Raw genomic sequence first — 14,334 nt, forward strand, 5'->3', positions numbered from 1 at the left:
AGGGCCGACGGGGGCGGATACCAAAACCATCGCACTATATAAGATGCAATAAGAAAAATAAGAAAATAATACAAGTATCTATGTAAACATACAAGTAAGAATATTTTTTCCTTTCAAAAAGAAGATAAGAACAAAAGGCTCACCACGGTGGTGCCGGCGATGAGCTCGGCGCGGGTGATCGACGGCGGTGAAGATGGGGACGGGGCGTGACGGACCACTAAACCTAGACAAATATTGAGGAAAATGGAGCTTGAAGGTCGAGCTTGGAGAGGAGAAAGCTTAAGTATAGTGTGGCTCGAGCATTCCATCGAACACCTTGTGTGCATAGGAGGTGAGCTAGAGCACCACCAAGCCCTTTCCCCCTCGGCCAGAAAAAAACAGAGCAGTGTGCTCTGCTCTTACGCGAGGGGGTATATATAGGCACCTCATTGGTCCCGGTTGGTGGCATGAACCGGGACTAAAGGGGAGCCTTTGGTCCCGGTTCAAGCCACCAACCGGGACCAATGGTGGTGGGCCAGAAGCGAGGCCATTGATCCCGGTTCGTCCCACCAACCGGGACCAAAAGGTCCAGACGAACCGGGACCAATGGCCCACGTGGCCGGCCGGCCCCCTTGGCTCACGAACCGGATCCAATGCCCCCATGGGTCCCGGTTCTAGACTGAACCGGGACTAATGGGCTGACCCGGCCTGGACCGTTGCCCCCTTTTCTACTAGTGTAGGGTCCCTTCCTCCACTCCCATCCGCGCCATCTCGACCACCACGCACCATGCCATCCCACACCCTAGCCCCAATAGCTCCGGCTCCCCCAGCCAAGCCTCTGCTAGCTACTCGCAGTCCCCATCCCCACCTTCCCCAACGACTGTGAACACCTCATCCACCGGGTTTTCCGACGGGGGTGGAGCCAGGCCAACAGTAGCGCCTGGGCCGCCTTCGAGTAGTGTCCCTGGATTTGGGCCTCATGGGTCGGGTAATCGCTACAATGACCAAAGCATTAGGGCCTCACGCCCCGGACCTAGCCCCTAGAGGCTTCGGTCCCCTCTCCGCCCTGTTTTTTGTCATGTGTCCTTCTACATCGTAGAGGGTGGCTCTCTCTGCGAGGAGCTCGGACATGGGAGACAGACATGCCCACTACTGGCGAAGAGCAGGACGTGCCCATGGCCGGAGAAGATTTAGACTAGGTTAGTTTTCATGAATTTTGTCCTGTTTGCACGAAATGTGTCCGGCTTGCATGAAACCCGTCCATGCATTGGGTTGGGTGGTTGACTCATGTGTCGACGTGGCAGGCCAACAGTAGCGCCTGGGCCGCCTTCGAGTAGTGTCCCGATATGGGCCTCACGGGTCGGGTAATCGCTACAATGACCAAAGCATTAGGGCTCACGCCCCGGACCTAGCCCCTAGAGGCTTGGGTCCTGTCTCTGCCCTGTTTTTTGTCATGTGTCCTTCTGCATCGTAGAGGGTAGCTCTCTTTGCGCGGAGCTCGGACATGGGAGACAGACGTGCCCACTACTGGCGAAGAGCAGGACGTGCCCATGGTCGAAGAAGATTTAGAGTAGGTTAACTTTTGCTATATACATGTATTAATGAAAATGCCATGTCCGCTTTTGTTTAATGTAATATGTCATAGTTTTCATGAATTTTTTCATGTTTGCACGAAATGTGTCCGGCTTGCATGAAACCCGTCCATGCATTGGGTTGGGTGGCTGACTCCCGTGTCCACGTACCCATGCGTCCGATTTGCGTCATGACCTTGGAGATGTCCTTACTCTTGCTAATGATTACACCATCACCAACAAACTTCTCATCAAAAAATCCAACACACTCAAAAGCGAGAGGGCCCTTACACAAAGCATTAAGATAATTTTTTTTCGAAACGGAGGCAAAAGATTTGCCCCATATATTAAATAAGGAGAAGATAGAGTTGTTACAAGAGCCGAACACACGGCATGACAATTATTCTCGCAATATAATGTCCCCTAGCTTTCTAGCACCCGTAGTGACCCATAGCTTTGCCTCGTCGAGGACCATTTGAAGAAGGATGGTCGGTGGAGCACTCTTGTGGCGGAAGACTCTGGCATTCCTCTCATTCCAAACGGACCAGGAGACGAGCATAGTGAGAGAGGCCATTGCTCGTCTATTGGGATTCTGCAAGTCGGTTCGCTTCTCCCACCACTCCTTCACCGAGCCAGCAAGATACCAAGAAGATATAGGAACGATGGCGGAGGAAATATATACGAGGATAACGCCATTTGTTTGCAAACCACATGCCGTACAGTTAAAGAAAATACTAGCTCTGAACTACCCTACAAAGGTAGTAGAACATTGACCAGGATAAGCAATGCGAAATACTTCTAATACTCAACAACGCTATGGCAACAACTTGGAATTTTCTGGATGGAAGCTCTTGTAGAGGAGGACGCTGTTACAGCAGGATACTAGGAGCCAGCACAGTTCGATGACGACGATCAGTCCAAGACTCGCCAGAGCGAGCTTGACAAGCTTGTAATGGACGTAGATGATAAGGACGAAGACGTAGCAGAACATAACCCCGTGGATCCACTTGTTGAGTTCTTTGTTGGGCTCCGTTGTTATCACGGCGACATAATCGCCAACGTCGGGGTTCTCCACGTCGACGCCCGTCCTTTTGGGAGGGAAGTACTTGTAGATGGCGATGAAGCTACAAGAGTATAATAGGAGCCCGCACATATTGGTCACGACGACCATTCGAAAACTCGCCGGATCGAAGACCAGCATGTAATGAAAACAGATGACAAGTCCGAAAATGTAGCAGTACAGGAGCCGGTAGAACCACTTGTTGAGTTCCTTGTTGGGCTCCGTCGTTGTCACGGCGACGTAATCGCCGGCGTCGGGGTTCTCCATGTCGGCGCCCATCCTTCCTCCTCGATGCTATCCTAGGCGGCTAGTGTAGTAGATCGCTTGTGCAGGGGTCGATAGCCCTTGGGTTTGCCTATATATCGGGATCTGAATGCTTGAGCAGCTAATTTCGGGGATTTGTTATCGTTTGTAGCGATTGGCAAGTATGTATAAGGCCTGGGTTGTTACGGGAAAATCTGGACTCTAACGAGGAGTACTTCTTTTTTTTCGGGTAATACCCTGCACAAAATAAATACTAGCACTTTATAATGACTAGTAGACTGCCTGTGCGTTGCCACGGGCTTTTTAAATTTTGTATTAGTTGCATGCCGAATTTTATTTAGATATAAAAGATAGCCAATAACAAAGGAAAAAATAATTTTAATCTACTTCGCATGCAATGTATTTCAATAAAAGAAATTAATTCTACCTTATACACATAAAGATTATCATATCCTGATGAACAAAATAAAGGTGGTACCCAAACATTGACCCCTTTATTGTGCGTTGCATTACAAATGATAAAAACACTTGAATGCTCTTTTTAATTTATGCTTAAGATCGATTGTCTCACGAAAGCATGAGCATTGCTATTATCCATTAATTAAAATTAACACATGGATGATTGTGTTCCCTTTAAACAAATGTTACAGCAAGAAACTTAATTGCAATGTGCAATTGGCTGGCAAACTATTACAAATAAATTTAGGCACTTGAAACCCCATTTAAAAACTACGGTAGCAAAACACATCTTCTAGAACATGCTACTCCTACCTATCTTGGGAGAGGTAGATACATCATTAGTACTTTCTAGTAGAGTGGTCGTGCGTTGCCACGGGCTTTAAAAAAATACAATTCACAAAACTAAGAAATAACCAAGAACAATACCCTCTTAGCTAACATACATATTTTTTTGACAATCAGCTAACACACATATTATCAAACACAATAATGTTATAGCATTTACATCCAGTCCCCTCCAATCCACCTCAAACGTCCACATACAAGCCTGATCAGTGAACGAATAGGATAGAGAAGGAAAAAAGGTGATCAAGCCGCAGCTGGTCCCCTTAAATTTAGCTAATTGCCCGTGTGTTGCAATGAGAACATACATATTCTAGTGGCTCGATATTAGTTATGTATAATCTTTATCTTTAGACCCACATCACATCGAATGTTGTGTCAGTTTTTGTTAACATGAAATCAGACTTGTTGTCTCCCTATTCCTCTCACCCCTTAGGTTCTTGATGTCATCATGTGGATGCTCTAAGACATACTCCCTCCGTTCCTAAATATTTGTGTCTTTCTAGAGATTTCAACGAGTGACTACATACAAAGCAACATGAGTAAATCTACGCTCTAAAATATGTCCAAAATGAGCGAATCTACATACAGAGCCCTACGTTGTTGAAGTGTTGAGTTTACGATTTTTCAGTGAATAAGATATCTGCGTAAAATGAGGAAATTATGTTGTTCTATAAATATAGTTTTTCTATGTTTCGCCGGCTCTCACAGTTTACTTTTGGCTTGAAAGAGAATCAGATAGCGGATAAAACACCACTTCAATTGATTGAAGCCCTTGTGATCGTGACAAGTCAATGACATTAATCTTCTTAGGCGCCTATCATCTTATAGAACAACACTTTGAATAAACTTGGGAGCCTGCATGTATATCGGATAATTCAGAATACAGCTCACCACAAGCTTACTCATCACCAAACATGCTATATACTCAAGCAAGCAAAAATAGCAAAATATAACATACGGCTTATAGTCTTACCTGTTAAAAGCTCTTTTTTCCCTCATTATTTTGGAGAAGAAGTGTCGGCTGCATATCCATGTGATCTTTCAAGGCAGAAGGACCTACACTGAAACAACCTTATCAATGTAGAAATACAAAAACAAGAACAACCAAATTACAACTTTATTCAGATATCAGCAAAATCTTAAGATAACTTATATTATTGAAGTACATCCAAGAATTGGTCCTTTCTCAAAATGTCAACATGGTTTTGGAGTTGTACTCAGAGGACCATTTCATGTCGGAAAATTGAATTACTGATCCACAAGGATGGTGTGGGGGGGGGGGGGGGGGGGGGGGGCAGCTCCTTAAATCTCTCTCTCTCTTGTTGGAGCAACAGGCACTGAACTCAAGCAAGTCCTCTAGAGAGCCTCAGCTCGCTGCCGGTAGGACGTCGTGTCGAACCTCTTCTCCCTCCAATCGGACGAACTTCCGAGTTGATTATTGTCGATACTGAGCAGGTTCAAATCACGAGTGTTGGTGTGGCTTTCGCTGTCCCCTCGGAGCACTTGGAAAGTGCATTTGTCCTTGGTGATTGATTTGTCAGTGATAGATGGTGGCAAGAGCTTCATGATGGGATGCAATGGATCTTCAGACGATGCCAGTGGGAATTCAGCAATTCTGTCGATTCAAGGTGCGTTAACTGAAACATCAGGAGACTTCAATCTGGTGAGAATGTCGGCGATTCGCCTCTTCTCAGCTGCTTTGAACATGTGTGGGGAAAGTGATGCTCGCCGTGTAGCTTGTATTGTCTAGTCCACTGAAGACCTTGACGGCGGAGGCTGCTAGTGTCAAAACAACAAAAGGTTAATGCGTAATATTTGATCAAAGTACACACAATATGTCACACATGTACTACACATAACGCGAACCTGCAAGTTGATACACAGCTCTCCCGCGTGTTCAGTTATTTTTTACTGTGTACAAGAGTTTAACCTTTTGTATGGCCAGATAGTACGTACCTCCTCTTTGTGAGCTGTTCTTGCATGAAATGTTTTTGCAGGTTCTAGCCGTCTCCTAGGAGTCGAGGACGCCCTTCGTGGAGTAGGTCCCGGTGATCTTGTTTCTTTTGAATGTTTATCCTGCATCGCTAATTCTTGGACAACTTCCTTGGTGACCTGGACTGGTAACTGACCCATCTCTTGATGAAGCAGTTCTGAACAATCTTTTGCTGTTCTGGTAGACTGAGGAGGGCCATGGTTAGCAGTGGCATTGTCAAGTTCCACAATCCTCTGTACTTTAAATGAATGACTCTTAATATATCGGGGTTTGCAATTGTCTTAATCATCAGAACACACAGTCTTGTTTTTTTCATGTCTGTTAGGAAGTATAGCTGGGAACATATTGCCAGCCGGACTTGATTTCGATTGGATTTCCAACACATAGGGCTGAAGATGCAGATGGTTTAGCAGATCTACAGCCTGGAAAACATAATCAGTATGAGGCGATGAGATGCGCAAATGAGTGCAGAAACAAGATTATAGTCATTAAAATAAAATAAATATTCTCTAGGAGAATGACTCGTACACGGCCTGTGATCTGGATTTCTGCGCAGCATGCTTTTGATGGATCCCCTACTGCATGACAGAAAATAAACATATTATAAAAATAATTTTCAGATGGCATGAATAGCTCACAAGAACTTCCTACAAGTTAATCTGTTACAAGTGCTTACAATGCGCCAGAATATATAGTCGGTAGAGGGGCGACAACAGACTTGTTAATCTTGTTTATCAGTGTCTGCATATCCTGATAGGGAAAAACATCATCTTAAATGCAACTTTTGGCGAAACGTAATACAAAATGCTTAAAGAGCATATCGACTTACAAATGCTTTGAATGCATGCTTCAGCGCAGTCATCTCATAGATGCAGCATCCTGAAAATTGCAGATGTTTAGACAAGAGAACAATGCGACATTCAGAGCAAGACATGTGACTGAATATTAGATAGGAAGACTTGCCTAACGACCATACGTCGGACTTGGAGCCATATGGAATGTCAGGAAGAAGTTCAGGGCACATGTAACTGGGAGTTCCTACAACCTTCAGAACAAACACAATATATCAAATTATATAAGCAACTTATATATTAGAAAGAAACACGTGACTGTGGATTGAGCAAGAACAACTTACCGACAAAGCTAAATCATCAGAAGTAAACACTTTAGCCAGCCCAAAATCGCCTGTTTCAGACAAGATATATATTCGGAAACAGAAGATATTGTCGCCAGTTCTTTCAAGTATTTTTCCTAGTAACTGATTTTATTAGAGCGTACTTACCGATCCGTATATTTTGGTCCTTTGGAAGAAATATATTTGAACACTGAAAAAAAGTACTATGCATGGTGAGCAACCGGCTAGGCTTAACTGAAATGAAATGTGAGTACCAGATAAAGGTTACAAAGGTTACAAATGTAACAACCTTGACATCTCGATGAAGGATATGATTGGCATGCAAGTAATCAAGCGCCATCAGGAGCTGCACAAGCCACACACAGAGTTTCTGCATCCAGAAAAATTGGCATTGCAAAATGGCAAAATTCAGTAAGCGGAATTTGCGGCTACTGAACAAGACATATTACAAAGTAGTTGAGCACCTCCTCCGAGAAATGGTTGCCGTTAGCCTTCTTAATGGCCTCTAGCCTGCAAATGCACAGGGAAAAATAGAGAACCACAATATCGTTACAGGTTCAAAATTCAGTTCATAACTCACTTCACAAGTTACACACATACATGTCCCCTCCCCCGCAGTAACCAATCATGATGCACACATAGCACCCTTGATGACAACAACAAAAAACACGAATTTCAGACGTCGGCGGTCACATGAATCCTTCTGTCAGAACATTTTTTCTTTTTGAAATTTTCAGTAGGAACATTGAAACGTTGCAATATAAGATCATAAGAGAAGAGGGGAGGACCATGCCCACCTTCTCCACCCAAGAATCTTTGTATTCCACGATGTAAGGGCTCCTTACTTTTGCGACGATGAGCTCCATCTGCATGAACAAAATGCCGAATTTCATCCAAAGGTCAAACAAACCATGCATCTAAGTTGAATGTTGACATGTGACATGGCACAAAATAGGGAATGAAAGAGACCTCTTGGTGCGCAGATCGCCGGCACCTGACGGTCTGACAGGCGAGCCGGATCTTCTTCAAGACATACCTGCAACAAGGCATACTTGAGATTGAGAGATGGTCCAGGGAATGTGGAGAGCAAGCAAGTGTGGAATTGCAATGGAATTGCACCAACCTCTTCCTCTCAACCTTGTGCCTCACTAGGAGCGCAGAGCCAAAGGAGCCCTTCCCAATCTGCTCCAGCACCTCGTCTGATTCAGCCCAAATAGCTTCTTCCCTGCCAAGAATCATATGGCCCTGAAGGGGAATCGCAAGAAAAACACCCAAGGAATTGAATTGTTACGTTGCCTGTGCTGATTCTTGCAAGGAAACAGACTGGAGAAAATTTCAACGGGCCACGCCAAGGACGAATTCATTCTAGAGTGAGAAAGAAAGAAAAAAGAAGGAAGCAGAACGGACGCGCGGTCAATACATGTGCAGAGTGTTGTAAATTAACAACTACCTAAAGAATGCTACCACACACCAATTTACTAAAAATGACAATTAACTTTGAAACTTAATTAATGTATCCTTGAATAAAAATAACTAAATAAAATATCAGTATAAGGACTCTTAACATCTTAATACAGTGCATTTATTTATCTCGTGTACAAAAGTTCAGTTAAGTTTGTTAGAACCAGGCTGAGAGCTTCATTTCCTAGTAATAAGCGCAGGCAACAAACTCAAACCACCATGATGGAAAATTAGGATGTTAGTAAGCCATTAGGAACCACGTCTTGGTGCAAAGAAATTATGGAATGATGAACAAAGTACTACACTAACTCCTAGGTCAGTGTTTCTTGTATAACCTTGCCTATAATTTGAAAGATTCTGCAGTATGCTGCTTGGAAACATGTTACTCGAGCAATTCTTTTCAGGTTGTCCAACTATTACTGGAAACGGTGTTTTCCATCTAAAAACACAATCATTCACTGTATTTATGTTTTTTAACATTTGCAGCAAGGGAACCTAAGAAGAATACGTATTCCCTATAAATGGTGGATAAAACTATACGCCAACATGCTACATCATACCATTGTGTCAACTGCACAAAAGAACTGTTGGTAAATCCATACGCAAAGCAACTGAACTTCTCTGCAAAAACTGAATGAAAGGATGATAGATAGTCTATACTAATTTATAATACACTTAGAATCAAAAACATGTATAATATACTAATATATTGTATAGAAAAAACACTGCCATTAGTTCTATACTTCTAGTGCATGCTGTAGACATAGAGAAGACATTCATTTACATTGCAGTATTTTAATGGCTGCTAAAAGAACAAACACCTTAAACTACAGAGGGCATAGACAACAAAGAACACCTAGTCACAGAGGCGACACTCACCAGCAAGCAAGCGCACACACAACGCAACTGTCTTAACCCCTTCACTCACTTCATCATCGTGTAGTTGAACTGCTTCCGCCCCAGGCGCTGCACCTCGTCGTCCCTGAGGCGCTCAACGCCCAGGTAGAAGAAGGTATTCTTTGAGGTCGCACCGGATGCAACAGAACACTGGATACAGTACGCATCGGCTAGCTCAGAGGCGTACCCTGCATAGAACAGCTTTGCCATCTCTGACAAGCTGGCACAGTATTGTGATCAACATGTTATGCATTATTTTTGTAACTCAGCAAAAAATATTATGTGAGAATACATGAGTAAAACAACTGACGAACTGTTTTGTTGTATGGAAGAATCAAGAGTTTATCTATGTAACAATCATCAACCAGATTATAGACTAAGGCTGTAAAATTGCGTTGATGCATCCCAGTATCCATAAATCTTACTATTTCACATACAGCACCCAAAATGAATCAAATGCTGGAGATTCTGAAAAAATGGTGTCCCACAGTTTATTAGCTACATGGAATTGGTGCAGCCAAGCAGCCTTTTTTTATGCTGAACATAAATTCAGTGATCTGTGAGATCCAAAAGATGACAGTAGCCCCAGCACAACCATCCCATGTTTGGTAAAATTTATTGAGTAAATAGATCAGTCTAATCCTCAATTTTTAGCCTATGCATGCCATCTTTAAAGAAAAAAGAGGTAAATGTCATTATCAAATAAAACATGTAGGAAGTTAGTGTCAGAAATAAGGAAAAAATATCTCATGATTTCATGAGTCAAAGCAATAACGATTCATGTATCTTGTTAGCTGCTCCAACAACAGTGTGAATCTCCTCAATGAAGAGAATCACCTGTCCATCAGAATCTGCGTCTTCTTTAAGCCTATCCTCAAATTCTCCTCGATATTTTGCACCGGCAATCAAAGCACCCATGTCAATTGGTAATTAGCTGCTCAAAACATAAGTAAAAAATCACTCATAAGATCCTCCTAATATAACCCTTGACAATATAGCATCCTTGCATTGACAAGTATACTTACTCGACAATTTGTCAGTGCTTGTGGGACATCTCCTTGCACTATCCTCTGAGCAAGCCTAAATAAGAATGGAAAATACAGTAAGAGAAACTACTAACATACTCACCACCCAATCATGAGGGTTACCAGGGTATCTGATCAGAAACTATTAGTTAGTTTTGTATAATGCACTGGAAAAGACCATATATCCATAATGGTAACAAATCTCACTGCGGTAATATCTCTAACAGTTCAGAAATATTACATACTACAAAACAACACAATAGCACACGCAGTAGCAGTAGCAAGCAACATTCCCTGCACTCTTACATCGAGTGACCATCCTCTCACGCAGCAAACAGAACAACAACCAAGTCTCTCTAGCCTCCCTGATTGCTAGAAATCACACTGGCCCTTGCTAGAAATCCCTGATTGCCGGCTAGACAATTGTCTCCCGCTACCAGCTGCACGACGTCTCTTTTCTTCTCACCCTCTCTCCTTCAGATCAACACATTTGTCATTTGGGAAAACAGTAGACAAAATTGGATGAATATTCAATGTATATACATGAATTCAACAGTAGCTACAATGGTCACATACTTCATCTTCTTTTCTATTAGAGTAGACACCCAATCAAGAGAGTTGATGGTGCTCCTCCTCAACTCGTGGTGGTGAAGGAAGAGAGAGGGGTGCAGCCCGCCGTGACGAATATGGACAGGGCTTATCTTGGCCGGAGCACGTCGCCGTCACCTGTAGGGATCAGGTCGTCGTCATCAGGCTGGAGCTGATCTCGAGGGGAGGGCTGCAACACCTCGTCCCCACCATGGTGGTAGCGCGTTCGCGGTGCTCGTCGCCGCCGCCGCGACATACTCCGCCTGGTCCCCACCATGGTGGTAGCACGTCTGCGGTGCTCCATGGTCGTCGCCGCCGCCGCGACATACTCCGCCTCGTCCCCACCATGGTGGTAGCACGTCCGCGGTGCTCCATGGTCGACGTCGTCCTCCCACGCGTCGGGCTCGCGCAGGCGACGGTGAAGTCTTGCGGAGGAGGACGGCAAGGGCGTGAGGAGGAGGAAGTCATCGCCGGGAGGCACCGCGTCGGCGTGAGGTGGAGAGCCAGATCGGGGTGTCCGTGACCCACGCGTGGCGGCCATGAGAATGACCTCAAATCTTCACAGACCCGGCGACGGTCTGGAGAGCACGCGACTGCAGCCGCGGAAGCATGAGGATGGTCGAACAAAGAAAAGAAGGGGAATAGGTCCTCATCAATTACCAGGAGTATTATCGATAACCAATGAATTTTCCCATGTATTAGTAGTGATTTTCGACTGCCTTCTGTTGCGGACATGTACCTGAACCAAACATGGATGAATCCCTGATGAATTCCCATGTACCTGAACCAAACATGGGACGTTGAACCTCAAACCCTATGAACTGCCATTCCCCACATCCTACTCCCCCCAACCAAACGCACTGTTAATCCTATAACCACGGGAGCAGCGGCCAACACAGTGATGCAACAAAATTCGCATTGATCGAGCGGTACCATAGGGGAAGGCAGCGGGGGGTTGGGAGATTTGGAGCGTTACCTTGAGGATGTCGAGCCTGATGGAGCCGTAGACGACGCCGACGCCGATGCCGACCGCGGAGACCCTGGCCACCTGCCAAAGCAACATCGCGAGGGGAAGAAACCGACCGGTCAGTAAGTCAGATCTGATCTGCGAGGCCGCGGACGAATCGGGGCAGGGGTAGGGAGGGGTGCGTCAGTCGCTTACGAGGGCGAGTATGCTCTTGTCGGTGGTTCCTAGCGCCCTGCCCTGGGGTTCTGCATAGGTGGCAGCGGCGTGGATCAGCGCCAGCTCCTGAAGGGGATCGGTGAACGGCTCCTCAAGGGGATCGGCGGCGGCTCCTCAAGTGGTTCGGCGCCGTCGAAGGGATCGGCGGCGGCCATTGGAGGCCTCGATCCTTGATGCGAGCGCGAGGGTTGTAACGAAGGACTGGATTGCGAGTCGCCTGATGGGAGTGCGAGGGCGGCGGCGAAGCGATCTGGAGGCCTCGCTCGAGCGCACTCTGGAGGGCACTCGCTCGTGCGTGCGAGTCGTGTGATTTTTTGTTGTAGGTCTTTTTTCGTAAGTTTTTTCCGCTGGTTTTTTTCGTTCAGGCATGCGAGTGCGAGGCTTGCGAGGGACGGGAGGCATTGCTCTTACGTGGTTTTGGTCGTTTTTTTTTGGTATACGGGAGGTGAGAGAATGACAAAAAAAACCAGTGAAATTAAACCGCGCAGACTATTCACCAAGTCGTTCATTAGGAGTAGAGATCATGTACGTGCAATGCACCATTATATTAGGTAGTATACATTTCTAGAGTATATTAGGCAATATATTAATTGTATTACACATTAATATTTGACAAAATCTTAATTGCACGTTGATACTCCCTCCATTCTATAATGTAGTGTACTCACGTTTTTCGAGATTTAACTTTAATCGTAAATTTAACTAACATGCCGACTGTGGCGGGAGCATGAGAGATACCTTTGAATTCGTATTCGAAAGAAGTTTTCAAAGGTATAATTTTTCAGTAAAATGATTAATGTATTATTGGTCTAATTTATGGTCAAAAGTTGAATCTCGAATAATGCGCTCGTGGCATTTCAATTCTTCCATACTATTGAACATAGTAAGAAGGAGATGGAGACTTTTTGTGCTTACAAGCTAGATCTTTCAAAGGCGTATGACAGGGTTGACTGGGATTTTCTCTGAAGTGCGATGCAGAGTTTGGGTTTTGCTCATCGGTGGATAAACTGGATAATGTCTTGTGTCACCTTGGTGAGCCATTCCATGAAATTCAATGGAACCCTACTTGATTCGTTCATCCCAACCAGAGGTCTTCGCCAAGGTGATCCATTATTTTCGTTCCTTTTTTGTTTGTCACTGACGGTCTTTCTTCTCTCCTGCAACGAGAAGCTCGTCATGGAATAGTTACACCAATCAAGGTCTGAAGGGCGCCTGGTATATCACATTTACTATTTACTGATGACTCGTTGTTGTTTTTCAAAGCTGAGCCTAGCCAAGCAACTAGAGTTAAGGAGGTGTTGGAAATTTATGCAAGGGGTATTGGGCAGTGTATCAATCCACAAAAGTGCTCAATCGTTTTTAGCCCAGCGTGTCCAGCAGCGGTACAAGAGAATATTAAGGAAATTCTACGCATATCCCAAGTCAATTTGAGGCAAGATATTTGCGCCTCCCAACTCTAGAAGGTCATATGAGCAGAGGTAAACTAAAAACCTTGGAAGAGAAACTTGCAAAAGCGCTTATGGAGTGGGGCGAGAATCACTTGTCAATGGGTGGAAAGGAAAGTAAGATAAAGGCCATTGCTCAAGCTCTTCCGGTTTACATCATGAGTGTCTTTAAAGTCCCTGCCGGACTGTGTGATGACCTTACTAAAATGATACGCCGGTTCTGGTGGGGTGTTGAAAAAGGGAAACGGAAAACACACTGGATTGGATGGGATATCATGCTGCGTCCCAAGGTGAGAGGTGGTATGGATTTCAAGGATCTTAAACTATTCAACCAAGCGCTTCTTGCGCGTTAAGCCTGGCGTTTGATCCAATACCCCGACAGTTTATGCGCACAAGTTTTATGAGCCAAGTATTACCCCGAGGGTGTCATTACTGATACTGTGTTTACAGGTAACGGTTCAACAACTTGGCAGGCTATTGAGCATGGACTCGAGCTGGTCAAATAAGGATACATATGGCGGGTAGGGAATGGGGCAAGTATCCATGTATGGAGAGATCCCTAGATCCCTAGAGGACCGACCTGTAGGCCGATCACTCCCAAGCGTAGATGCAGACTTAAATGGATTGCGGTTTTTTTGGTGGCTGATGAAGCATGGAATGTTCCATTACTCAGGCAACATTTTTTCCAGGTTGACGTAGATGAGATTCTAAAAGTCAAGGCCTCGAGAGGAATGGACGATGGCTGTATTGCCTAGTACCCGAATAAGCACGGAATTTTCTCTGTCAAGTCGGCTTTATAACATGGCTCGTGATAGAGTTATGGATGTGCAGGGTGTAGGTGAATCAAGTGTTCGACGAGATGGGTCAATACCGGAATGGAAAATGTTATGGAGTTGTGGTGCTCCTCCAAAGGTGTGTGTGTGTTTGCA

At 44.8% G+C, this 14,334-nt stretch overlaps 1 protein-coding gene across 1 annotated transcript; it reads right to left on the minus strand.

Annotated features, from left to right (window-relative positions):
- Nucleotides 1-6,343: 6,343 nt before the first annotated feature.
- LOC125545316 (serine/threonine-protein kinase Nek3-like) lies at nt 6,344-12,297 on the minus strand. Its single transcript, XM_048709217.1, has 17 exons — nt 11,940-12,297; nt 11,754-11,825; nt 10,190-10,244; nt 10,002-10,098; nt 9,196-9,384; nt 8,828-8,897; nt 7,930-8,051; nt 7,776-7,842; nt 7,600-7,672; nt 7,407-7,452; nt 7,271-7,316; nt 7,096-7,176; nt 6,954-6,996; nt 6,807-6,856; nt 6,635-6,716; nt 6,501-6,550; nt 6,344-6,421 (listed from the first exon to the last, which is right to left on the minus strand). Exons 4-17 carry the CDS (start codon nt 10,007-10,009, stop codon nt 6,344-6,346), a joined length of 1,005 nt encoding a protein of 334 aa, XP_048565174.1. The 5' UTR covers nt 10,010-10,098; nt 10,190-10,244; nt 11,754-11,825; nt 11,940-12,297.
- Nucleotides 12,298-14,334: the final 2,037 nt, after the last annotated feature.

Source organism: Triticum urartu, chromosome 3 (assembly GCF_003073215.2).
Source record: "Triticum urartu cultivar G1812 chromosome 3, Tu2.1, whole genome shotgun sequence".
Taxonomy (NCBI): domain Eukaryota; kingdom Viridiplantae; phylum Streptophyta; class Magnoliopsida; order Poales; family Poaceae; genus Triticum; species Triticum urartu.